At 43.1% G+C, this 25,693-nt stretch overlaps 1 protein-coding gene across 4 annotated transcripts in view; it reads right to left on the minus strand.

Annotated features, from left to right (window-relative positions):
* Positions 1–25,693, minus strand: part of NETO1 (neuropilin and tolloid like 1) — a 1,259,189-nt gene that overhangs the window by 422,265 nt on the left and 811,231 nt on the right. For all 4 annotated transcript variants that reach the window (XM_069620705.1, XM_069620706.1, XM_069620704.1 and 1 more), the window contains exon 7: positions 9,659–9,887. In XM_069620705.1, the coding sequence (XP_069476806.1) occupies positions 9,659–9,887 (229 nt within the window). The remainder of the gene's footprint in view (positions 1–9,658; positions 9,888–25,693) is intronic.

Below are 25,693 nucleotides of genomic sequence, written 5' to 3' on the forward strand. Positions count from 1 at the left end.
CTCTCGCTTTCGCTAGATACCTGACTCTTGTGCATATGCTTTCTCTCTGCTTGCTCTTTATCTCGCTTTCGCTAGATACCTGACTCTTGTGCATATGCTTTCGCTCCGCTTGCTCTCTCTCGCGCTTTTTCTAGATACCTGACTTTTGTGCTTACGCTTTCGCTCCCGCTCACTCTCCTTACTATTTCGCTCTCTCCCCTCCTTGCTCGCTCCCGCTTCTGTTCACGCTCTCATTCTTCTCTCTCTCTCGCTCTCCTGTACCAGCTCTCTCTCTCTCTCCCTCTCTCACTCTTACCTGCATTATAGCCTTACCATTCCTCCTGACTACTCGTGTACAGCCTCCGCTTAGCCTTCCTTGGATCGCAGTGGACTCTCTTCCAATCCTTTTTCGACATCAGCCCTCCACTTCCGACACACTCCCTGCCAGCAAGGACTCACCATCTAACAGGGTTTTTTCTGCCGTCACTGGCTTTTTCCCTGACGTTACGGGACTGGCTCCCCTGGGTCCACCTGACAGCTTGTTCCTACCACTGTCAGGGTGGCCTCAAGCGGAGCTCGTCCCTATCTCTACGAGCGCAAGAAGGACAAGAAGGGAAGGAAGAGCACCAAGACAGACGAAGACCCGCAGGAGATCAAGAAGGAGGAGAGAAGAAGACCAAAGACATCTACTAAGGAGGATTCCTCTAAGGAGTCAGGTGAGGAGTCTTCGGGGGTGGTAGTTTCCGATTCTGACAGTTTGCAACGCCCACAAGTCAACATGGCCTCCCTAGAGCAGTTTCAGGAGATGGTAGCTGCTATCCAAGGCCTTCAGACCGAAGTACAGAATCTCCGAACCGAAAATGTCAGTCTACGACAACAGATCGCAGTACGAGATGACACTCGTGGCGACTTGCCTCCACAGTCATTCTCTTTTGGAAAATATGACGGCAATCCAAAGCATTTGAAGTAATTCCTGGATGCTTGCATGGTCTATTTCTCTTTTAGACCGAAGGCCTACGAATTGGACAGGTCCAAGGTTGGTTTCCTTGTTGCTAATCTCGTCGGAAACGCCTTGGCTTGGGCCACCCCGTTGATATCCCAATCCGATCCAGCAGTCAACGATTATTCCCTATTTACCCAACAGATGAGAGCCAGATTCGACAGACCTGAGGTTCAGTTTTCCTCTTATGAAGCCCTCTTGGACATTCGTCAAGGGAATCAAGATGTTCAAACTTTTACTTCTGCTTTTATCAGTCTGGCAAAGGATGCAGGATGGCCTGACTCTGCTCAACAAACCCTCTTTCGCCGGGGACTCCATGACGATCTCAAAGACGAGCTAGCCAGAGTGGCTCGTCCGACCTCCTTCCAAGAACTAGTGACTTTGACTCTTCAGCTGGAATACCGACTTCAAGAGCGAAGACATGAAAGGAGGAGGTTCCGAAACCTTCCTTCTACCAGTACTACTCCAGTTTCTCTTCCTAATCGGAGCCAGACTGAAGAACCAATGCAGATCGGAACTACTAGAGGCCCCCTGACTCCAGAGGAGAGAAAGAGACGTAGAGATCTAGGTCTCTGCATGTACTGTGGATCTTCTAAGCATTTGCTCCGGAACTGCCCCGAAGTACCTCCAAGAAGTTCGGGAAACGCTTCTCCTCGGTCTTGAGCAGGGATAAGAACCGGGCAGAGACGATCAATCCCTGCAACCTTACTTGTCAGAAGGCTATAGAAGATGATAACAGATTGTTGGTGTTCACCATTCATCTCACTTTCGAGCCCAATCCCACTGTTGAGGTCTTGGCTATGTTGGACTGTGGTGCTGCGGGTAATTTCATCGATGTCCAGTGGGCTCAAGATCAGGGGGTGCCTTTTCTACAAAAGAGCCATTCCTTACCCGTAGAAGGAGTGGATGGAACTCCACTCTCCTCCGGGCCCATTGTACAAGAAACCTTACCCGCTACTATGCTTCTTTTTCAACACCAGGAACAGATTGTTTTCGATGTGATAAGAGCCGCACACTTCCCAATTATACTGGGTATACCATGGCTACGTAGGCATAATCCTACTATTGACTGGTCAGCCAACACTATATGCTTTTCGTCTTCTTTCTGTACTTCTTCCTGCCTTCTCCAGACCAATCCGGTTCCCGGTAAGGGAATCCCTACTCCTAAGTCCGCCTCAGTGGTGCAGATGGTGCCGCTCTGCTACCAACAATACGCCGAACTTTTTCAAGATGAACTACCACGCTCTTTACCTCCTCATCGGCCTGAAGACTGCTCCATTGAATTAAAACCAGGTGCATCAGTTCCTTTTGGCCGAATGTATCCCATGTCTCTCCCAGAAAGAAGGGCCCTTAAGGAATATCTGGACGCAAACCTTCAGAACGGTCTCATCAGAGAGTCACGCTCCTCTGCCGGAGCTTCTATGTTCTTTGTACCCAAGAAAGGGACCTCCGAATTGAGACCGTGTATTGATTATCGAGGTTTGAACCGTATGACTATAAGAGACAGATATCCCATGCCTCTTATAAAGGAAGTACTGGAAGCAGTTGAAGGGGCTAACATTTTCACCAAACTAGACCTTCGAGGTGCCTATCATTTGTTGAGAATCAAGGAGGGAGATGAGTGGAAAACCGCCTTTAGAACTCCTCTGGGACACTTTGAATATCGAGCGATGCCCTTCCGACTGGTAAATGCCCCGGCGGTTTTCCAACGGTTTGTGGACAAGATATTCTCAGACCTGCTATACTCTTTTGTAGTAGTCTATCTTGACGACATTCTTGTCTTCTCTTCTTCTCCGGCCGAACACCACAGACACGTTGAGCAGGTGTTAAGAAGACTACAAGAGAATCATTTATTGTTAAAGCCAGAAAAGTGCATCTTCGAATCCTCGTCTGTTCCCTACCTAGGCTTTATTCTCTCCAAAGAAGGAGTTCAGATGGATCCCGAGAAGGTGAAGGCGGTACTTCTATGGCCCACTCCCAGCAGCCCTAAGGATATACAAAGGTTCTTGGGTCTCTCAAACTTTTACAGACGCTTTATCCCAAATTTTTCGGAGATCGTGCTACCCATTACTAACCTACTAAAGAAAGGTCAAGAATTTTCATGGAACTCGAAGGCAGAACAAGCTTTCCAGGTACTCAAAGAAGCCTTCACCACTGCGCCCATCCTCATTCAACCCAATCAGTCCCTTCCTTTTGTGGTTGAAACGGACGCCTCTGGAGGTGCCATAGGAGCAGCCTTATTACAGTCTGGTAAGGATGGTATCGAACACCCGGTGGCGTACTACTCCCGGACACTCACCCCGAGTGAAAGAAACTACTCGGTATTGGAACGGGAATTGTTGGCCATCCGCCAGGCTTGTGTCGAGTGGAGACATCTGTTACAGGGGGCTGCCCATCCATTTCTGGTGAGAACGGATCATAGGAACCTCAAGGTACTCCAACAAATGGAGTGTCGCAATTCCAGACATGCCCGGTAGGCATATTTCTTCTCCCAATTTGACTTTGACATCACGTATCTTCCGGGGAAGGAGAACGTGTTGGCTGATGCCTTATCCCGGAGCCTAGGAGAAGAATGTCCAGTAGAAGGACACAAACCTGAAGAGATTCTTTCGGGGAAAAGGATATTAGGGGTGGTCAATTCATTTCTACAAGAGGTTGAACGTACCACTAGTTCTACCCAGATACCCAACGACCGTCTGTCTTCTTTGGAGAAAAGAGGGACAGTGTATTTCTACAAGGACACCCTGTTCCTTCCGTCTAAAGAGCTTCAAAGTCAAGCTATGTCTTGGTGTCACGATCTACCCTCTGCTGGCCACAAGGGGCAAGGAGCCACGACCAATTTGGTATCAAGGTATTTCTGGTGGCCCACTTTAGCCAAGGATGTGAAGGCTTATGTAGCCGCATGTCCTGTTTGCGCCTCCAGTAAGCCCTCTACGCATCGCCCTTTGGGTCTTCTTCAACAAGGACCTTTACCAGCACATCCTTGGGAACACATTTCTACTGATTTTATTGTGGATCTTCCTCTCTCTATGGGTTCTACCGCCATCATGGTTACAGTAGATTCCCTGAGTAAGATGGCACACTTTTCTCCTCTACCTGGTCTACCATCGGCTCCAGAAGTAGCTGAGGTTTTTCTGAGAGATGTGGTTAGGCTTCACGGTCTACCCCAAACTATTGTTTCCGACAGAGGCTCTCAATTCACTTCTCGTTTCTGGTCTACACTGTGCAAGACTCTGGGAATCAGTAGAGCTCTCTCTTCTGGTTATCACCCCCAAAGCAACGGACAAACTGAGCGTCTGAACTCCACTTTAGAACAGTACCTTCGTTGTTTCTGTGGTCAAGAACAGGAGAGTTGGACATCTTTTCTCTCCACGGTGGAATTCGCCTATAATAATACAGTACACTCTTCCCTAGGAATCAGTCCATTCTTTTTCTCCTATGGCTTTCATCCCATGCATATCCCCTTGGTCGGAATACCATCGACTGCTGTCCCTGCGGTTGACCAAAGGCTTAGTGAACTAAGACGTATACAAGGGGAGGCTAAGAAGAACTTGGAGACCAGCAGGGAGCTCCACAAGAGGTACGCTTACAGGAAGAGATCTCAAAACCCCAAATGGACTGTTGGCACAAAGGTTTGGTTGTCCACTAAATTCTTACCACGCTGGCTACACCCAGGGAAGTTTTCTGCCAGATTCATTGGGCCTTTCCCCATTTCCGCACAGATCAATCCGGTGGCCTTTCGCCTGAAGCTTCCTCACAGTATGAAGCGCATCCACCCTGTGTTCCACTCGTCCCTTCTCAAGGACTGTCTATCAGATCCGCATGGTCGGACAGTGCCACGCTCATCAATTCCCGATAACCCAGAACCTGAGGAATACGAGGTGGAGAGGCTGGTGGACTCTCGCTACAGACATGGTACAGTTCAGTACCTGGTACATTGGAAGGGGTACTCCACTGCAGAGCGTACCTGGGAACCTAGAAGCCACATCCATGCCCCTCGCTTGGTACGTCTTTTTCACCGCCTTCATCCGGGTAAGCCCGGGGAACCCCAGATGAGAAGGGGGCATACTGTCACAACGCGACCCTGGACACTGTGGAAAAGATGGAGGCTTACTTAGGCACCTTGCGGTCCTTACCGTTCTAGTCTTTTTGGTCCTTTTCCTTTAAAAGGTAGCCACGCCCACAACGCTGTGCGTTGCAACTCGCATTGTCAGCCTTTCGCTAACATCGCCTGCAGTGCCGCTCCTTAAGCTCGGTCCCTTGATACTTTATCTACCTAGTACTCAGCCCGCCTTGGCTTCCCTGTTTTCTCGGCTCTTTCCTTTTGTTCGGGCTCGTACTGTCAAGCCATCCTTTGTGCCCCTCCATTACTTCTCTCCCGCTTGCTCTCTCTCTCGCTTTCGCTAGATACCTGACTCTTGTGCATATGCTTTCGCTCCGCTTGCTCTTTATCTCGCTTTCGCTAGATACCTGACTCTTGTGCATATGCTTTCGCTCCGCTTGCTCTCTCTCTCACTTTCGCTAGATACCTGACTTTTGTGCTTACGCTTCCGCTCCCGCTCACTCTCCTTACTATTTCGCTCTCTCCCCTCCTTGCTCGCTCCCGCTACTGTTCACGCTCTCATTCTTCTCTCTCTCTCGCTCTCCTGTACCAGCTCTCTCTCTCTCTCCCTCTCTCACTCTTACCTGCATTATAGCCTTACCATTCCTCCTGACTACTCGTGTACAGCCTCCGCTTAGCCTTCCTTGGATCGCAGTGGACTCTCTTCCAATCCTTTTTCGACATCAGCCCTCCACTTCCGACACACTCCCTGCCAGCAAGGACTCACCATCTAACAGGGTTTTTTCTGCCGTCACTGGCTTTTTCCCTGACGTTACGGGACTGGCTCCCCTGGGTCCACCTGACAGCTTGTTCCTACCACTGTCAGGGTGGCCTCAAGCGGAGCTCGTCCCTATCTCTACGAGCGCAAGAAGGACAAGAAGGGAAGGAAGAGCACCAAGACAGACGAAGACCCGCAGGAGATCAAGAAGGAGGAGAGAAGAAGACCAAAGACATCTACTAAGGAGGATTCCTCTAAGGAGTCAGGTGAGGAGTCTTCGGGGGTGGTAGTTTCCGATTCTGACAGATATATATATCTATTGTTTAAATTATCAAATAAACCTTTTAAACTTGCAAAACAGAACTACTTCTTGGCTCAGTGGGGTCAGGGGGATTCCAAGAGAGGGGTGTTATATAGGGGTAGTCATCCAGAACGCATGAACTGGACGTAAAGATATATCAATAAGGGTTTCCATTCAGTATCCAAGACTAGGCATTGACTTAGCTGTAGTGTTGAATTGAATCCTCTTACAGCATGGACACATTTGAAGTTATCAGGCAGGCAGTTGTTGGGTCATCACAATGAAACATCACACTCCCTATAAATGCCTGCTACTTACCTATAAATCCATCCATTGTCTGGTCCCCCCAACCTCACTGAATGCAGTTTTTCTGAATTCTCCCTCTTGACTTCGTTGCACCTCCTCTCTTAACAATTTATCAGTTCCCACACAACGTGCCTCCTCCCAGTTTCTCTGCTTTTTCCTGCTTGCCCATTGCACTGGACCTCTCACTCTCTTAGTCCATCAAAGCCATATTTTCAGAGGAACTCTTCAAAAGGAGGCTCACACTTCACCTGCTAGCAATAGGAGGAGCTTCCCAAACTATGCACCCGCCTATCCAAACAAACCACAAACCGATCTTTGCTGCAATCTACTCTCAGGACTACCCTTATGGTTGGGTAAATATGTTAGTGCTGGTTTCAGGCTCTCGTTATTAAAACAATATTAAAAATCATTTATGGAGTTGATGAAACATTTTACTATACAATCTATAATGTTTACAGAAAATATAAAGAATCAACAAAATAATGTAATGTCTTCCAGTCCCTGCCCCTGGTACCTGTTCCTACTCTTATTCACTCTTCACTCGTATACAAAATGTAATCCAAGAATACTCTTTTTCACTATCTCTGAAATCTGCTATTGCTTACCTTGTAAGTTCTTTTGGTTGAAATAAAGCCCTGCTCTTAAATAAATACAAATAAATACACATCTCGAAATTAGGCAGTGATATAATAGAAGAAGCAGCAATGGATATACAATCAATTAGACATGAATACATGAAAATGATTACAAAATGGAGACACATATGCATGCTTTGTTGACTTCCAAAAAGCATCTGGCTCGATGTGGCGAACATATATCCTCTTACAAGTCCTTTAAAAGGCCAGTGGGCACAGCTGTTTTATGTCATGGAACAACCCTCTTTCAGACAGAAGACTGACTGTAAATAAACAACAGACAATGTTTATCAGGAACAAGGTGTGAGACATGCTTGCTGACTCATGCCAACCCTTTCCCAAATATGCAATCGTGACCTGACAAAGAATTAAGGAGAATCACCAGACTTTGGACGACTCTTGCGGGATATGAAGATCAACTTCTTTCTCAATAATTATGACCACATTGTCCTGACCTGAACATGGGCTGATATAAAGCAATTGCTTACCGAAAAAGCACGGCAAGACCCAGTGCCTAAAAGTAAACCAAAGAGAGACCAAATTCATGATGTTTCAGAAACACCCCATGCGAGTTCAAGATCATTTTAGAGATATTGCAAAACAAAAGATATCTGCATGTCTGGTGACCTTTAGCACCTCTGGAAATATTACCAATGCCATCAAACACCCCCACATAAAGCCCATGCTTGCATTATCTTCTGAAAAGGCTAAGGTGCAAGGTAGTAACCTCTCTGTGATACTCTGGATGTGATCACATGTCAGAATCAATAATGATTTCAAAATAAATGCAATACCATTCAAATAGAACTGGACATCAAAACCCCAAAATGCTGAAGAGATTTGTACATGGCAAACAAAGAGAGATACGTAACCCAGAGAAACAGAAGATTTCCAGAGAGGTACTAACTTCATCTGAAAATGAATACAGCAAAATAGAGATACAATGCCCACTGTAAAACCCAACCACAAGAACACATCTAAATTAAATGCCACTCTGTGGTCAACACGATCTACGTAGTTGTGTAATACTTATACAGAGAGAAGAACCCCAAGCATAGACAACTGTTAACCACAGATAGATTGCGACAAAAGACTTCAAATAGAAAGAGGACAACACAGACATACCTGGAAGGCACAGCTTGAAAAATATGGTAACAATGTAAAGTCAGTCTCGTAGAAAGTGACATCCACGTCTTCAGACGTCCCCTCAAACACGTGAAAAAAGTGCTGTTGGGATAAATGACTCTTCGGCAGTCACTGACAGAGAATACCCAGAACTCCCAAACTTGCAGCAGGATACATAGCACTTTGTACTGCGATTAGAGCCCCATAGACTCTGTTGCAAAATGTGTGAACTTACCAGAGCTTTGATGGCAATTCAAGGATCAAGGGCCAATGTGATGCGCTAAAAATCACTAGTTTACTGTAGTGTATGATCATTGACAGAAACTATCAATGCAAATATGGCAACCCTAGGATTCAGAATCAGTGGAATATATCAAGTGAAAACAGATAGTACGTTATGGGCCTTATCACGAGTTGGGCGGTAACCCTTAAATCCGGCGGTAATAGCGCTACTGCCGGATTTAAGGGTTACAGCCAAACTCGTGATGAGGCCCACACTATGTAAAATGTTGGCTCTTCAGGGGGTGGTCACATAAACTCCCCTCCACTCCACTATTCACCACACACGTTGTGTTGGATCAGCACCATTTCAGATCACATAAGGTTTTATCCCGTACAGAATTTTAAAAAGTGCACATTTTGCGCTTTAAGTGTTCTTATTTTGCTTGTGTTTTCACTACTGTTAGCATAAATCATTGGTCTACAAACTTTGGCTCATCTGACTTTTTGGACTACAACTACCCATAGCCAGCATAGTCAATGATGAAGAATCATGGGAGATGTAGTGTAAGACACCTGTAGAACAACAGGTTATAGACCCCTGGTATAAGTCAATGAAACTGTATCATTGTCCGAAAAGTATCTTGTTTTCTAATATGTACTCACTGCATGCACCATGGACTTAGTCCATGCCAGCCTTTCTTTTAATCTTTATTTCTCTTCTGTACTATATTGTTTTCTTTACCATTTCCTTCTTTCCTCCTTTGTCTTCATCTCTAGTCCTCTACTTTGAGATTGAAAGAAGGAGAGGGAAAGATTGATTGAAAGGAAGGGACATGCTCTCAGGGTCAGTGCAGCCTCCAGAGCCCATTTGCCAACAAGTGCAGGATGTGCTGGAAGACGTGTGTGCATCTAACATGAAATAACCACCACCAAATCAAATCTATGCAAAATAAGAACGGTGGCACTTAAGTATCATACAATAAGGCTGAAAATGTTTGCCCTTCTAGCACGCCAAAATATACAGCACCAACAAAAGTGGGTAATGTGATCCGGGCCTGGGGAGATAACTGACAACATCTAATACCTGTTTGTATACTATGTATCAGGATACAACACGGATCGCTCCTATCTGTAGGCATGAACACATATCCCTAAGTCATGCCAATCATCCCTCTGGTTTGGTGATGTTGCATCATGGTACACACAGGATTGTGGTCAGCCTTTCACATCATACAGCGGAGGATAGCAATGAGTTTGTACTGAGTCTTACGTTCTTGAAAGGATGTGAAGAGCATCTGGAAGTGGCTGGTCCGGCTTCCTTCATCTGCCCACATGCGGATGACACCCAGCCCGGTGCGCAGCATCACATCATTAGCGACGGTGCTGCAGAACTTTGCTTTCAAATCCTCCACTGAACTACTTCCATCGTAGACCGCCACGAAATTCCTCTTGCACTCGTTGGAGTTCTGCATTTCATAGTCCAAGAACCGGAGGTAGATCTGCAAATACAACACAGGCTTGTCAGAGTTCAAGAACCCATTAGAATGCATGCCTTGCTTAGAAATGCTGTTTATCGTTATCACTGGAAAGTGGATAGTCATCTTTGAAATTCGCATTTAGAATTTCTTGTTTCAAATTTCAGAATCATCCAGTTATTTAATAACACAAAACGTTTAGCTTGCAAAGCATTGCGGTGTTAAAGGTGTTGGGGTCGCAACAGGAGGCAAGTGTTTTGCTGTATTACCACGTGACGTCACTTCCTAGTAACTACACCTGACAGTGGTTGACAGTGGTAGACAAATGTTGTAAACCAGTACAGGTATATCTATCTTCTAAGCCAGAGGTATGCAACCTTCGCCTCTGTAGATATTTTGATCTTCAACTGCCAATAACCCTCGCCAGCATAGTAAACGGTGAGTAGTTAAGGGTGGCATAGTCCAAAATTGGAGATACGCAGGTTTCAAAACACTGGCCCAAGCATTTCATTGTCATGCATTTTAAATAGGGGTGCACCGAATATAAAATGTGTTATTCGGACGAATACCGAATAGTTGGTCTAAGTATTTTTGTTTAACAAACATTTTCCAGCACATGATAAACACCACTTCACATAAAAAAAATCAGAACCGAAGTTTAGTAGACTTCTTTACACCTGAGCACCATTAGCACACACTCAGCACAGAGCAGCCTGCATAGACCACAAGATCCAGAAATAACCACATTTGCACATTTCATATGGTAAAAATCCCCCTGACAAAGCCAACCATTGAATCAAACTCAATACACAAATGCATGCAGCGTTTCCCCAACACAGAGTGCAGCATTTGTAGCATTTCCACACAAAAATGGCCCAACATATGTAGTTAAATATATGCAGCACTTCACAACAAATTGCAATATGTGCAGCCTATCCCCACTTTCCCCATCAACACATTGCAGTGTTATGTTATCTTATTGTGCATTTGTAGAGCCCCGTGCATACCATTGGTATGATCTCAAAGCACTGTGGGTTGAATGCCCTCAGGGACCGTAGTCCAGGTCAATGGAGGGAGTAGAGTAGTATATAGTGCTTGGGTGCACTCAGTATGTGCGCAGCCATTGCAGTGAGTAGCTAGTCGTGGTGTGATGGCTGTGTGAGGTCAGTACAATGTGTGCAGCAAGGACATTGACCTGGGGGTCTGCATTCTGGCAGTGGTGGTGCTTGTGTATGAGATTATGTGTGCAGGTAGGCTGATTTTTTTGTGGGGGTATAGCTGCATTCTAAGATGGTTGAAGCATTCATGGAGGTGAGTAGGTATGTGTGCAGCTAGGCTGAATTGATCGAGGAGTATAGCTCCATTCTATTGTTTGTTGGTGTAGAGGAGAGAGTGAACATATGTGAGTGTCTGTGCTGATTGTTTGGAGACCCCCTGTTCCTGATTTCTTTTCAGTGCTCACTGAACTGACCTTATCTATTCTAGAGGAGCATTGGTTCTCCAAGAGAAATTCTCTGCCATATTCCTTGCCTGCTTAAGAGCATCTTCCCATGAGGTGGGAAAATGTATGTAGTCTTTCCCCCAAAAACATACACAAAAATGTATGTGGTCTTCCCACAACCACATATCAGCACATGAAACCTTTCCACAAAAAAAACTTTAATGCATGTAGCCATTCCAAAAAACAAACTGCAATGTCTGCAGCAAGAAATTGCAAAAGTGAAGCGACCAGGACTATTTGCAAAAGGCATCTTTGCAATATGGTACCTGGGTAATACAAGCTCCAGACCAGCTCACGTTACCCCACACCCTTTAAAATCTCACTAATAGTCCCACTTACAGCAAATCCGTAAACACACCTAGAAAATACATTTTAAAAAGCTGCCAGATACCTCAGTGAGCTTCTGGCAAGATGCTTGAGATATGTGATCACACTGCAGATCACAACATGTAATCCCAATAGGGCACTCATTCATCTTTACAAGCAAGATTACTTGAACATTGTGTTATTTAGAACACATTAAAATAGAATCAGTCACATTTTTTAAAAATGCAGTAAACTCATTATTATTAGGGAGCAAACAGACTCATGTCACAGCATTCAATGTATATCTACAATTGTAGTAAACACAATGGGGACTTGGAGTGGGTTTCATACTCTGCACATTATCCCAAACATGTATTCACACAACTGTATAGTTAAGTCAACTGGTTGTTATTCATCATATATTTTCATTTGATCTAAATGGCCCTCCAACCATACTATCTGCAACCTCAGTGTGGGTTCTTGGTGCCAGAGGTGTATCATTCATCTAGTGTAAGAATACAGAGACAGGATGACCCTATTGCTCAAATATGTTTAAAAAGAACAAAGCGACAATTTGCGATATGTCCAATGTAGTGAATTCTAGCAAGGCCTTTAGTTATTTTAATTGTCCTGCTTTTGTGAACTTCAACTGTTTAGAAAACATTTACTGTGTGGACTACACTGGTGCACATACTTTTTAACATGGGCTATCCCATTATTATGGGAAATCCCTGAAGGGTATCAGCCAACCGGTTTCAGTGGCTCATGTTGGTGTGACCACTTTCTTCAGGACCTCAGATGCTTCATTAATTATTGAGCATCAATACATCTGCTTGTGGATGGCTTAAATAGATAATCAAGGGCTGTATCTGCACCTGTAAGGGACAACAGGGGTGCCATCTCTGCACCTTTCGTTGCCCCTTGAGAAATTACTACAGTCTACAGACTAAGGCAAGCTTTCTTCAGCGAAAACAATGCATGGGCACATGGCTACCCTCACTCCACTCTCTGCATCCCGAATCCCCACCTCTGCTGTGGCTTGAATCAGGTTTACGAATTACGTGATTTTTATTTTCAGTTTGCTTTTACTATATTACCTATAGGGTTTCAGGTTTTCAGTGCTTATGTTTTTTCAGTTTCAGTAGTGATTTTCCAGGAGTTTCAAAAATTCTGTGTATATTAAGGTTTATACAGTTTGTGCGGAAAATAATGTAGCGCAACAGTATTTTCGAGTGTATATGAAAAACATGCATTCAAAACATACAAACTTTTTGGAGTAGAAATATCATGGGATATGCAATGTTCACAATGGACAAACTATTGAGGGCACAGTTTCTAAAAAGGGATTGCCAAATCACGTCTGCTGAAAACCAGCACCTGATGTAAGTGAAAGGCAGCCCCTGGAAAGAATGTGTGCAATTTTGTGTACAGAATGATGCCCTTTATACATTTTTTGGGCAGGTTCTATTATGCGTGAGAACTTGTATGACAAAGGACCTGCAGGGGACCCAAAATTTGCATTTGTATTGACATCAGTGTGAAATCACATAAAATGATGTTACAGGAAGTGATATGAGGCTTCGATACTTGATGATATCATGGAAATCAACATTACAAGAAACTGTCATGAGTAAACCAAAAAGCAAACACAATTTGTGATGTGAAATATTTTCATATTTTTATTTTTTTATTGTGCATTTAGTTCCATATTAGTCAAAACTTTAAGCAGATTTATATAAAAAATCATTACCAACCTAAATATATTACAGAAAAAAGAAATCGATTAAAAATAAACACTTTAAAAGAACAACCTTATAACAACGAAAAAAAATGAAATACGTTCCCTTCACTTCTTAAGTGTTCTATTATATTAAAACAAAAAACAACATTTTATGTACATCCAATACTTTCATCCATCATTTATAAATTCTGCCAGATGCAATTAATATACTTTAAAGCCTCCCTCCACATGTCTAATGCCGCTAACACACAATCGCCGATGTTCCACCACATACGCTGAACCAAAATTGATCTCCTGAGCAGTTCTCGATGTTGATGACAATTTGAGCATATCTCTTTACATATTGTTGACCCATTTACTTTTAACTTGTTAATACATGTCAACATGTTTCAATGTTTTCATGACACATCCTACATAATCTTTCTATGTAAGTGATTTTGGACCAAGAACCAATGAATTCTATTGTTGGCAATACGTTCAAACGCATACACAAGACAAAGCACTTAAGGGCTATTCCACTTAACTTTGTCAAGTAGGGATTCAAAGTATGGCTATTCCATCCTTGCCTAGCAAACTCCTAATAATGAGGTTTCTCGTGTAGATTATCCATGTCCCTACATAAGTCCCAAGCTCTAGCTTTCATCTTGCTTTTAACCTAGTTAGCTTTACACGGGCATTCAAGTGGAGACTACAGCGAGTTGGCAGGGCCTCAATGTGCTGGAGTAGGAAATGCCTCAAAAGTGTAACTATACTGTGCAACAATGTACTTGGTCAACAACACATTGACACCCACCTCACTCTCACCTGTTGTGTGCCTTCTCGCAGCATGTGTGCGGGAATAGAATCAAATAGCCTGGCAATATGAATGCAGATACTTCAAACACAATGTTACACTATTTTTATTTGTAAAAGAAAAACATATTTGTCAGTGGTCAGGGGCTGCTAAGAGGAAGTGTGGTAAATTTAAGGGCCGTATTTTATTTTTGGGCCAAGTGAATGTGTCGTTGCAAAATGGCTAACAGTTGGTTGAAATTTCACAAAACAGCTCCTGCTCAATAACATATATATATATATATGCATATATATATATATATATATTTAAAAAATGATATAACCAACTTTGCAGTGCTTATACACGTCTTATTCCAGCACTACATGTATTGGAATAGCTACAAAGACAGCCTGAGGGCACAGATACGTGTGCTGCAAAATGTATGTTACATCCTTGTTTAGTTGAAGAATACATATTTGTCTCTAGTCTGGAACTATTTTAAGGAATTCCGGAAAATCTTTAGTTACATTTATTTTTTGGGGCTGCATGAATTGATAGTCACAGAAAAAGATTAAAAATTGGCTACAATTGAAAAAAGTAGCACCGGGCAACTGACAAATACATTTTTTTACAACAGAATTATGCAACATACTTTTTTTGTGTCTGTGCATGTCTTATGCAAACAATATATTTGGAGAAGGGGCAAAAATGGGTCATTTAAAACCATTGTTTGTAAATACGAATAGTTGTCAGTGGTCAAGGGCTATTTTGAGGAATTTTGACCAATTCTGAGATGTGAATAGGCAGCCACAACAATGGCTCAAATGTATTTCCAATTCCTCAAAATAGCCCTTGACTACTGCCAAATGTTTTAACTTCATTTTATATTTTTTTTTTTACAAAGAAAATGATGTAGCATATACTGTGCAGTGTTTTTGTATAAGGTCAGGGGTCAATAGAGAAAACAATGGGAGAAAGCATACATACATACTGGGGAGGCAGATTAGAGCCCTTCTCCTATTGTATGCCAACCTCCCTCTACAGCCACCTTTTCACCCTCCAAACTTCCTCCGATCCTTGCTCACACCAAGATACCACTGGAAGGAGGGGGAACAGTGTTTTTTTCGGTTTAACCCGAGGAAGCCCCTTTTCTTCCGCTGGTGTTTTTCCAGGGTTTATTGGATTCAACTGAAAATCAGAAAGCTCAATTATCTTGCACCTCATATGTCACACATAGCCCTTTAATAAACTAAACTCTATCTTGTAAGTAGGATATCTTCTTGGGATATATGATGCCATATCAAGGATTCCCAAAATAATTGTTAGGAGGAATTTTCAGATCAAGCATTGTGTGAGGGTTCTGAGAGTCCATCGTAAGTGATGAGCAAGAGCCTTTTGACACTTGCTATTGCCAAACACTTGCAAAGCAGCCTTGGCTGAACACTTAGTTTGCATTTGGAGACCAGGGATTTGCTGTAGGTACAGTTAACAATACTTGGAGAAAGTCAATTAATAGATTTCTCTACAGAAGTATAAACATACACTGTGTGTTATGCTCAAACAAACATGACAGTATACACTGTAGCACACATACACATATTTATGTACACAGTAAGAAATCTCAAAGGGAGACTACAAAACACTTTACATTTATTAAAGGTATATGCAGTTCAACAATGGCAAAACAAAAGTACGAAGGGAGAGAAAAGTGGTAATAAAATGAGAATAAACCTTTAGGACACATCAGACGAAGAGAGGAAGCAAAGAAAACCCAGTGTGGGGTTGGCTGGTCCAGCTCAATATGGCAGCGGAAAACAGGCTCAATCCAGGTATCCCTTAGGTATGGAAAGCAGTAGTAGCAGGTCCTGATGTTCCTAGAATACAAGCTGAACATCTGCAACATCTCCAGTTCCTATATGGAATATTGCCCATTTCAATAGGGAGTCCTGGTTGGTCAATGGTTCGTCAATAGTTACCTCACCTGATGGTCCCGGCACATTTCCAAAGTCCAACAATGACAGTACAATGATGCTGGGAAAAGGATTGGTAGATCCCACAATTCCAGGTGAGGGAGGAACTGAAAAGGATCTTGCCTGGTCACAGGAGAGGAAGTAGAGGATCCCTGGTGATGTACATTGGCAATGCAGGATCCTTCTGTTGCAGTCATCTGGGTCTTCAGTGCTAGTATTCGTGTTATTGGATGTTTGGCTCCAGTGGGATGCCTCAGCCCTCCAATAGGAAGGATTTGCACTTTTCAAACTGGCACTGACAGTCCATTTGTGTACATCCATCTATCCAACATTGGCCCAGAAGCAGACAGCAACTGGGTGAAAGGTGGCTTTAGACCATATAGTTCCAATCCCAGTTGTAACCCGCTTTAGTCAATCAAAACACTGGCCAGGTGGCCTGAACAGGACCCCCTGGACGTGCATGCCCTTATTTGCAGGTTTCTGGCCTGAGAGTGCAGGAAGATAGCCAAAGGGTAGTTCCTAAACCACACAGGTTAGCCATTCGTCAATATATTACTGGTACTCAACATTGTGTTTTGGGGGTAAAACAGATGCATGTTATGGAATGACAAAACGTTGTTATCCATGGCCACTTCCACCAGCCTGTTCTGGGAACATGATAAAGGCATAACAAATGTTTCCAGACAAAATGAAAAGGGTTAAAACATGCCTAAAGTGTGGTACACAATAAAAACATACATGGAGTCAGAGGCGTAGCCAGGATTGTCTAGCAAATGGAGCCTGATGCTAATGTAGTGGGGCCCACTGCACTGACAAAAATATCTGTAAATACCCACACAGCGCTGCTGAGTGGGCATTTGCAGATTTTGGGCAGGCCTTGCCCCTCAGGCCCTACCCTGCCTACGCCTCTGCTTGGAGTCCCTGCACTTTTAGCCTGACTAACCAGTGCCCCCAAAATCAATCAGTTGAGCAAGAGAGTAAAGCAAAAAAGGCCTTTGCTCACCTAAAATGTCAGCCGGAATTCAAGGGAATTGGCAAATAGTGCAAGGGTCCCATTAAAACAATGCTGGAAAAGCTGCAAAATGAAACTTTCTCTAACAATAATATTACATTTGGAAAATCAAAGTCGACCCATGAGGATAACGTGGTGGGTGGGCTGTGCCAAGGCCATAGAGCAGGAGGTTGTTAGTTATGAGAAGGTGAGATGTGCATAATAAACTGTATGCTATGGAATGCAGACTATTGGACTATTGGATCATGAGCAGGCTGAATGGCTTTTGCCCTGTATTGTTCTACTTACGCAAAGTGTCTGTAAGTCTGAATTTTCAGGCAAAGACCTTGATGAACAACAAGGTAATTTAAAAGATCTAAAAAACAAAGCCATTACTCAGAAGAAATCGAAATTAAAGGAAAAGAAGACCTCAAAACCTTTGGAAAAGAATGCGGCGATGCACTCTTTGATATTTACAAAAAAAAAAGGGGTTCGTCAGAAATTAAATAACATGGATGACAAAACAAAACGTAAATATTTGAAGATCAATCCAGCAAATAAAACCGGTACACCAGGCCAATCCATTGTCTCACAGTTCTTTTTCAAAAAGCAACATGGAACAAATTCTACTCTGGGCGAACTGTCGATTGCAGAAATTCTGCAAAGGGCGGACATAGCTTGGGTGATACAGCTCCCAGAGCTTCAAGTGTTCTCATGGGCGTGCCTGTCCTCAGAAGTAAATAAACAACGTGCCGAGCAGGACTCTCGCCATCAATGTGAGCACACAGATCTTCAAGTAATGGGTTCGGCACTCCCTCCCTTGGATGGAGATAATGTCGAACCCAAGGTGTCGCCTCTCACACCAACACTCCCAGTGGTGGGAGGCTGTAACTCCCAAAGAGATGATATGAACGCAGCTCAGGAAAAGGGTAGAGACCTCAAGTCGATACCTCCAACCCAAGAAGGGGGCTCAGATGGGGGACGTAGTTCAAGTTCAGTTAAAGAAAAGCAGAGAGGTGGACCTGAGCATATACAAGGTGTGGCTTTGGATGAAATCGAGGAAATTACAAACTTTGACCCTCATCTGTCAAAAGAGTGTCCAGTTGCCGAGAAAAACTTAAAGGTCACAAGCCCTTACTGTGGCTTAACCCCAACAGCGGCAGCTAACAACAAGAACTTATTAGCTCCTACCAAATCAAACAATATAAGTCTGAAGGGCTCAGACAACAGAGATCCAGAATAGATCCCATTTCATTCACCTGTAAGAAGGCAAACGTCAACAAGATTTGGGGAAAACTTTCAAAAAGACACATCTGCAAAAAAAACAGATCTGATGGCAATTATGTCTACTATAACAATCGCACTAGCACCCTTTTCAAAACTTTACGAGTCATTAAACGACACATTCAAGGACCATACCTCATTGCTAGCAATGATGTATACTGAGATGATTTTTCTGGAGGGTTTTATTAGTGCTGCACCTAATTCGAGGGAGTCACAGGAATCCAGCCTCCTGCAGGGAAATCTGACCACAAAGTATACTTAAAGAATCAAAGTACTGAAACAATAAACTGGAAATTTTAAATCATAGTTCGCAAACATCTCCGCTGAAAGGAGGGCAAAAGGATGCACTAAGCCTACTCTACAGAATTCAGGCTGAAGTGGGTGCTCTAAGAAAGAAAGGCCAAAAGGAGACGGCAATAACCACCTCTAATTTGTGCCAAAAGCAACTTCGTCATGCCGTGAACCAGGATCTAGAAAAAACCAAAGCTTTGGAGAAGGGAACGAATTCCCGTCAGCATGCGACAGCAAGGAAATCCTTAAATGGATGTGTCGTCATGGAACTACACACAGCAATTGAGAAGAGGATCCACCAAGAACCAGCGCCTTTGCAACGACAAATCTGTCAAAACTCTAAGGAAGACATGTACCCAGTGTTTTTTCAACCAACGGGTAAGAAAACTAATTAGAGAAGGTTGGTAATATTCGAAGGAGCAGAACCTCAGCCAGAGGTAAAAATAGGTTTTGAAGAAGAGACGGAGGAGGAAGCAGCACTTTCTGTGCTAGCTCGAAGGGTGTCTCCCAAGCACCTGTCTCAAGAATCGGTAGCTAGAGCCGAAGGTCTCAAACCTCAAAGTCCATCTGTGAGTAAGAGAACTGTGATTGTCGACTGAGGAGGAAAGATTGATCTGATGGATTTATCTCACTACTCTACAGAGGGGGTAGACTCAGAGCTCTACTGTATTGAAGAGAAGCACTAAGAGTTGCAAAATATTTGCACTAAGAACAGTAATGGTAGTATTAACGGTCAATCACCACCGTTTATGTCGCTGGCTGACAGACGGGAAAAAATCAAAAACGATCGAAGGGGGATCCCCGACTGCAAGAAACCACACGGGAGTACTGCTCAGAGTGAACTTAGAAACTTGCAAGCTACAAATGAACAATTAAATAAACAGGATTATAAAAACAGAAGAGCACACTATAGAGATAGAAAAGTCGATAGAGCAATACGGGAAAACAGGACATACAATGTTAAAGAAAATTCGAGACACTCACAAGCTTCTAGAAAGACAGAAATGAGAGAAAAAACTAAGAGGGATGAAAGAGTCATGTACAAGGATAAGATAAAAAGTGACAGAAACTTCCATCTAGAAACAATAGTAAACTCCAATGGCACAATTTTGAACAGGAAAAATGTGATGACACTGTTTCAATATATACCTACCCTAAGATCAATTAAAATGGATGATATCAAAATTGTTGAATTCGGAGTAAGAGGAAAACTAGATAGCGTCTACTTACATATCCCTTCCCCTGTCGTGAGGGTGATGATAGCACAAGCTGTCGAAAGCTTTCTAATTCTGGGTTATGAACTATCCAACTACCGAGATACCAACCGGAAGTTGGAGGAGAAACCCCGAGACAGAAACAAGATTATAAAAATTAGTGAATTGCTGAGGAAAGAACAAACAATAACACGAACAAGAGAGAGAGAAACAATCAACAATGAAGACTGTATAGCTTTGTGGAACCAAACCTTAACAAGGAGTCTGGTGGTGTGGGACGAATACACGCATCAGACAATAGTCAAAAAGAAGTCTTGCCTGCATCATCACAGAACGAAACAAGGAGTACCTTTAAAGACCCGCTGGGGGTCGGTTGGATTCCTAAAGGCCCATTATCGAAACTAAAGATAACATTAACTCCGAAAGAATGTGAGAGAGAAGATCTGACCACCCCAAATAACAAAAAAGAACAGAAACCATCAAAAGAAGGACACAAATGGAGATGGATCTCAAAGGCATTGAACCAGAGTAAACGAAGTTAGCAAATCCGGAGAGAGGGAAATAAAGATAATCCTCCTAAGGAATCACCGGGAAATCTAATCTCTCTGAAATTTGGCTCATGGAACACAAGAGGTTTTGTACACTTATTAACATCTAGTCATGTCTGCCTAGGAGATTTCGATGTACTGTGTCTCCACGAAACTTGGTTAAGAGATCAACCATTTATGGATGGCTATGAGACATATCTTTCTCTGGAAGTGATGGGTCATTCAGGTCGCCCCTCGTCGGGTTTGTTGATTATGATTCGATCAAATAAAGAACTACGAGTAACAAAGGTGATAGAATCATCTTTATACTTATACAACTAAAGTGGGAAGGGAGCGAGCAAAAATCAGTCAAATCCAAATCTGAAGAATTGATAATAATCAATTCCTATTGAAATCCGCTGGCGTTAGGCGACAACCAGTTCTTAAATTAAGCAAACAACACCATGAACAAAATCTCATCAGATCATCAACTTTGTCATCTGATATTATGTGGAGACTTAAACTTAGAGTACCCAAAAATACAACAGAGTAACATAAGCTCTACTCTAAAGAGTCCCGCGATAAAAAGAGGTATAAAATGGGCATAATTAATGAAAGCAAGACACTTACATAACCATCACCTCTTGAAAGATGATGATGATAACTTCATACCGACCTGGGAAAAGAATTCCCTCTGAGCTATGCAAGATCAGATCTTTGTAACACGCAAATTCCTTATGTACATCACTAAACCTAAGGTTATTTGCACTAAGAACAGTGATCGCAATCTCCTTGCATTTCACTGGAAATCCCACAACGAAATACAAACAATTATGATAATGGAGAGAAGTAAGTGGAAGAATAAGACTCAGAGTGAACGCAGAAGAGGTAAAGATGCTAACTGAGACATATACCAAAAAAAATCAAGCAAGATGGTGGTTGATTACAACCAATGCTTAAACATCTATCGACATAAGGTCAAGGCCCCAGTGAGAAATTCTAGCAGAAATAAACACATTTATGATAAAACTCTGGTTGAAGAAAGGAAGAAAGTGAGAAAGGCAGTGCGATTAGCAAACAACACCCTTGACAAAAATGATATGGAAGCAACACTTGGGATAAAAAGAATCGTACAAGAACTGGCTAAGATCTTACAAGGCAAGTATCTATCAAGCAGATGAAGAACATATGCTAAGATTAACAAATGGGCGACACTCTAGAGAATTTTGGTCAGTGATTAAGACACTATCAAGTAGCTTACCTAATGTGCTTCACAATTATGTAGGAGAGCGCTCTTCAAAAACCCGAACTCTGGGATTATAAGAATGAACAACCTGACTAAAGTAAATTGGGATCTGCCCACTGACATACCATCTATTATAATGAAAATTAAAAAACTAAATAGTTCCAGGGTACCAGGGCCCGATGGTTTGACTAATGCCCACTTAAAACAAGCACCAGAGCAATGGGTGCTATTCATTAGTAAAGTATTTAATACCATCATTAAAACAAAAACAATTCCTTGGTCTTGGAAAAAAGCCACCATAGTCCCAATTTATAAAAATTGACCCAGAGAACAACCGAAGAACTACCGGCCAATAGCGCTATTAGAAGTTATTGACAAAATCTACGGCTCAACCCTACTGGAGCAGTTTCAAAACTGGGCGACAGATAAGGACTTAATGGACCCGTTCCAGTCTGGTTTTGTAAAGAACGTAGGAACTCTGGCTAATATATTCCTGATGAACATCTTAAAATCGAGGACCAAGGAAGGAAGACCAGGCCTCTATATGGATTTTATTGACCTAGTTCAATCCTTTGACCAGGTCAACCGGGAGCTCTTATGGGAGAAACTGGAAGCTAAAGACTGTCCTAGAACTATATTAGACCAAATTCAAGCTTTACATACTGAGACGTCCATGTCAGTATGCCTAAACCAGCAGGGCACGTTGTCGATGCCCATACAAACATCAAGAGGGGTCAAGCAAGGGTGTCCCCTGGCTCCCACCTTGTATAACGCTTACCTATGAGATTTCAAGGACTTAGAAAACTTAGTGAGATCATATCCACCAAAGATGGGAGGAGAGGTGATTTCCTGCTTGCTGTATGCAGACAATCTAATTTTATTAGACCAAACACCAAAAGGTCTGCAAAGACAGCTGGACAACTTGAGCCTGTATATCAGAAAGAACAATCTGGAAATTAACACGACCAAAACAAAGATAATGTCTCTCCAAAAAGCCACTAGACCAATTATCACCTTTACATTTGGAAGATGCGAAAAATCCAGACTGTTTCCAAATTCAAATATCTGGGAGTCATTATGAGTAATGACCCAACAGAATCAAATATGCAACAACATCGATGGGATAAAGTCAAGAAGTTGACCTCTCAAGCTAAGGCTATTGAGAGGAAATTCTGTCGGTACTCACTGAAACCAATTCTCCAATTCTATTGGACAAAGGTGATTCCATCTTTAACATATGGGGCTGAGGCCTTTCAAAATTTATCAGAGGGCCTGTGGTTGAAACTGGAAAGCTACTTTTGGATACAGTTATTAAACTTACCATCTTCAACGCCAATGGCTCTAATAAGAAGGGAACTATGTATTGTATCCTTACAAGCTACAGTTGAGAGAAACAGATTGATGCTCCTTAGAAAAGTGATTGTGCCAGAGTACTCAAACATCTTTAATATCATTCATAAATAAATCCTCAACTCAAATTCTAAAGCATTAAAAGTTTGGGGACAGAAAATCATTTTAATAACGGAGAAAATAGGATCCTCAGAAGATGAACTAATGAATAATCCATCAAAAGTAGCCACAAAATTGGAAACCTTAGATTGGATAAAGACACAAGACACAGCTGGGTCATACAAGCTGGCAGCCCACATAATACCAGTAAGCAGAAAATTAAACGGCACAAGGCTATATCTGAGGATCTCCCTGAACAAACAATATCGACAAACTTTTATGAGAGCACGTCTCAATATTTTGACACCAAATTAAATAAGGAAAATCAGAGCAACTTCAATTGCAAACGGATGCAGATTTTGACATCTGATTTTGAATTGTATAGGCCTCACAAAGGAAATAAGTATCCATATGATTCACCTATTAAAGGACGTTCCTTCCTATGAAGAAGAGGACTGGTGGAATCATTTAATGGAGGGCGAAAGGACAAGGCAAACCATTGCAGTGACTCAATTTACATATCGATCTTGCAAAATCATAAACTGAAGATGGAGCAGTTATAACAACGACCCTTCTGGATTTAGACTGAAATAGCTGTTCAATATGTTTTCGCCCGTCCTTGGTTTGTCTGTTTTATTTATCTGTGCCTTTCTCCGGATCCCTATTTTTAGCAAACTTATTTGACGCTTTTTTCATCTGGAGTATGGGGAGGGATTCTTTGCCGTGTTATTTTACTTACTTTTCAAATGTAGTAAAACATTATGAGATGGATTTGGAACTTAGACAGAAATTGTAAAAAAAATTGTGAACATTTTAAATCAATAATTAAAAAAAAAGACTTTATTTCATTAATTCCATTTGCAAGGGTTCCCTAAGGGAATAGATGGTAACGTGTTTCTTTCATGGTTGGATTAGCTACTTCCCATAGCCTACGTCCCTGCATTCTAGAACAAGATTCCATATTTTTGCATTTAAATTACTGCTTTGTGATGGTCTCCATGATGGCTGAATGAGGAGGGTGCTGACAGGGCAACTTGTAAAACAAACCCACAATTGTGTCAGTGGCAGCTGAAGAATTTTGCAATTGGATGGGTGTGAACATTTCACATTAGCATGTGGGAGTGACTAAGTGTAGCTGGGGAGCCCAAGCCAACCTACGGTGGTTCTTAGGTGTTTTGCCCCATAGGAATATTTTTAGATAATGTGTATGTGTGATGCTGGAAATGCATCGGAGAGACAGGGCCTCCGTATCCTTGTCCTTTACTGCTTTTTATTGTGTGTTCTGTTGTGTTTTCCGCAGTTTATGTGAGACTCCTGACAGAGCAGCTCTCTCTCTTTTGGTTTGGTGAACGGACCCGTGGGATACCCTTATGGCTCCCATGGGTGGGGGTACAACCTTGTGCCCCTAGTGTATGTTTTTGGGCACCTGTGGGTGGCCCGCAGAGCAGGGTATGGGCTGGTGGCAGCTCCATGCTGAATTTGACAAGTGCGCGGAGTATCCTCCATTTTGGGATACCCCGGCCCTGCCATTGGGTTCAGTTGATTCCTGATGGAAAACAAGATGGCCCCTGTGGCCTCTTGCTTTCTATCACCCATTACCTTGTTTTCCCAAAGTCCTGGGAAGCCCTGACTCTGTCCCTTCCCGCTCACTGGCTGATGGGTGGAAGTGCCATATATGGTGTTGTTGTGAAGGCCCGGCCAGACTAGAGGGAGCCTTCCCAGTGATGTATGTTGTGGGTACCTCCTGTGGGTGGGACCTGGGTGAATAGAGTGTGTGACGAATATGCATTCTGTGTTGTGGATGTCTAGTATCTGGTGGTTGACACAATGACTGAGACAGCCCTGCCCGAAACCAGTATCAATGCAGCTTGGAGTGTTGAATGGCTCGGTACTTGTCCCAATACACATAACTTGTTGTGAGTGTCTGGAGAGAAGTGAATGGCCTGAATACCTTGTGTGCCTGATTGGCTGCCTGACTGCCTGAATGCCCTTAGTCGTGATTGGATGCTTGAGTGTGACCCAGCGGAATGAATGGGAGATCAACAGTATATCTGGGGACCTCTCACTGCTAGGAATCGTGTTCAGAAGCTGAAGTCCACTACGACGAGTAACTGGAGTAACTGAAGCTTGTCCATGAAGCCCTGCTGGACGAGAAGAATTGCTGTTGCTCTCCTTCACAATCTGAAAGCTGCTGTGCCTCCAAGGACTGACCCAGAGAGGACCTGGTAAGGCGCCCTCTTCCTGAGCTACGAGGGACCATCGTGCACAGCTGATCTTTGCCAAAGCTCCCTGGTAGACAGATCTACGACAGGCTGCCGACCCGAGACGGGGACTGCTGCGGAATCTCAAGGAGAAGCACTCGGACTGTTGTCCGCCACTGTTGACGACCGCCGTCTCCGACCCGAGCCGCCATGCGCCCGTTTGCCTAAGAGCTTCATTTGATCATCGGATGCTCTCGTCTGCATCGTCGCCCGCTTTATCCCGCTGGAGAAGGCCCGACCGTTGACGCACCGAGGAGCATCCGCCGGTGGGTTTCCC

This window comes from Ambystoma mexicanum, chromosome 5q (assembly GCF_040938575.1).
Source record: "Ambystoma mexicanum isolate Mex_15411 chromosome 5q, UKY_AmexF1_1, whole genome shotgun sequence".
In the NCBI taxonomy this organism is placed as follows: Eukaryota; Metazoa; Chordata; class Amphibia; order Caudata; family Ambystomatidae; genus Ambystoma; species Ambystoma mexicanum.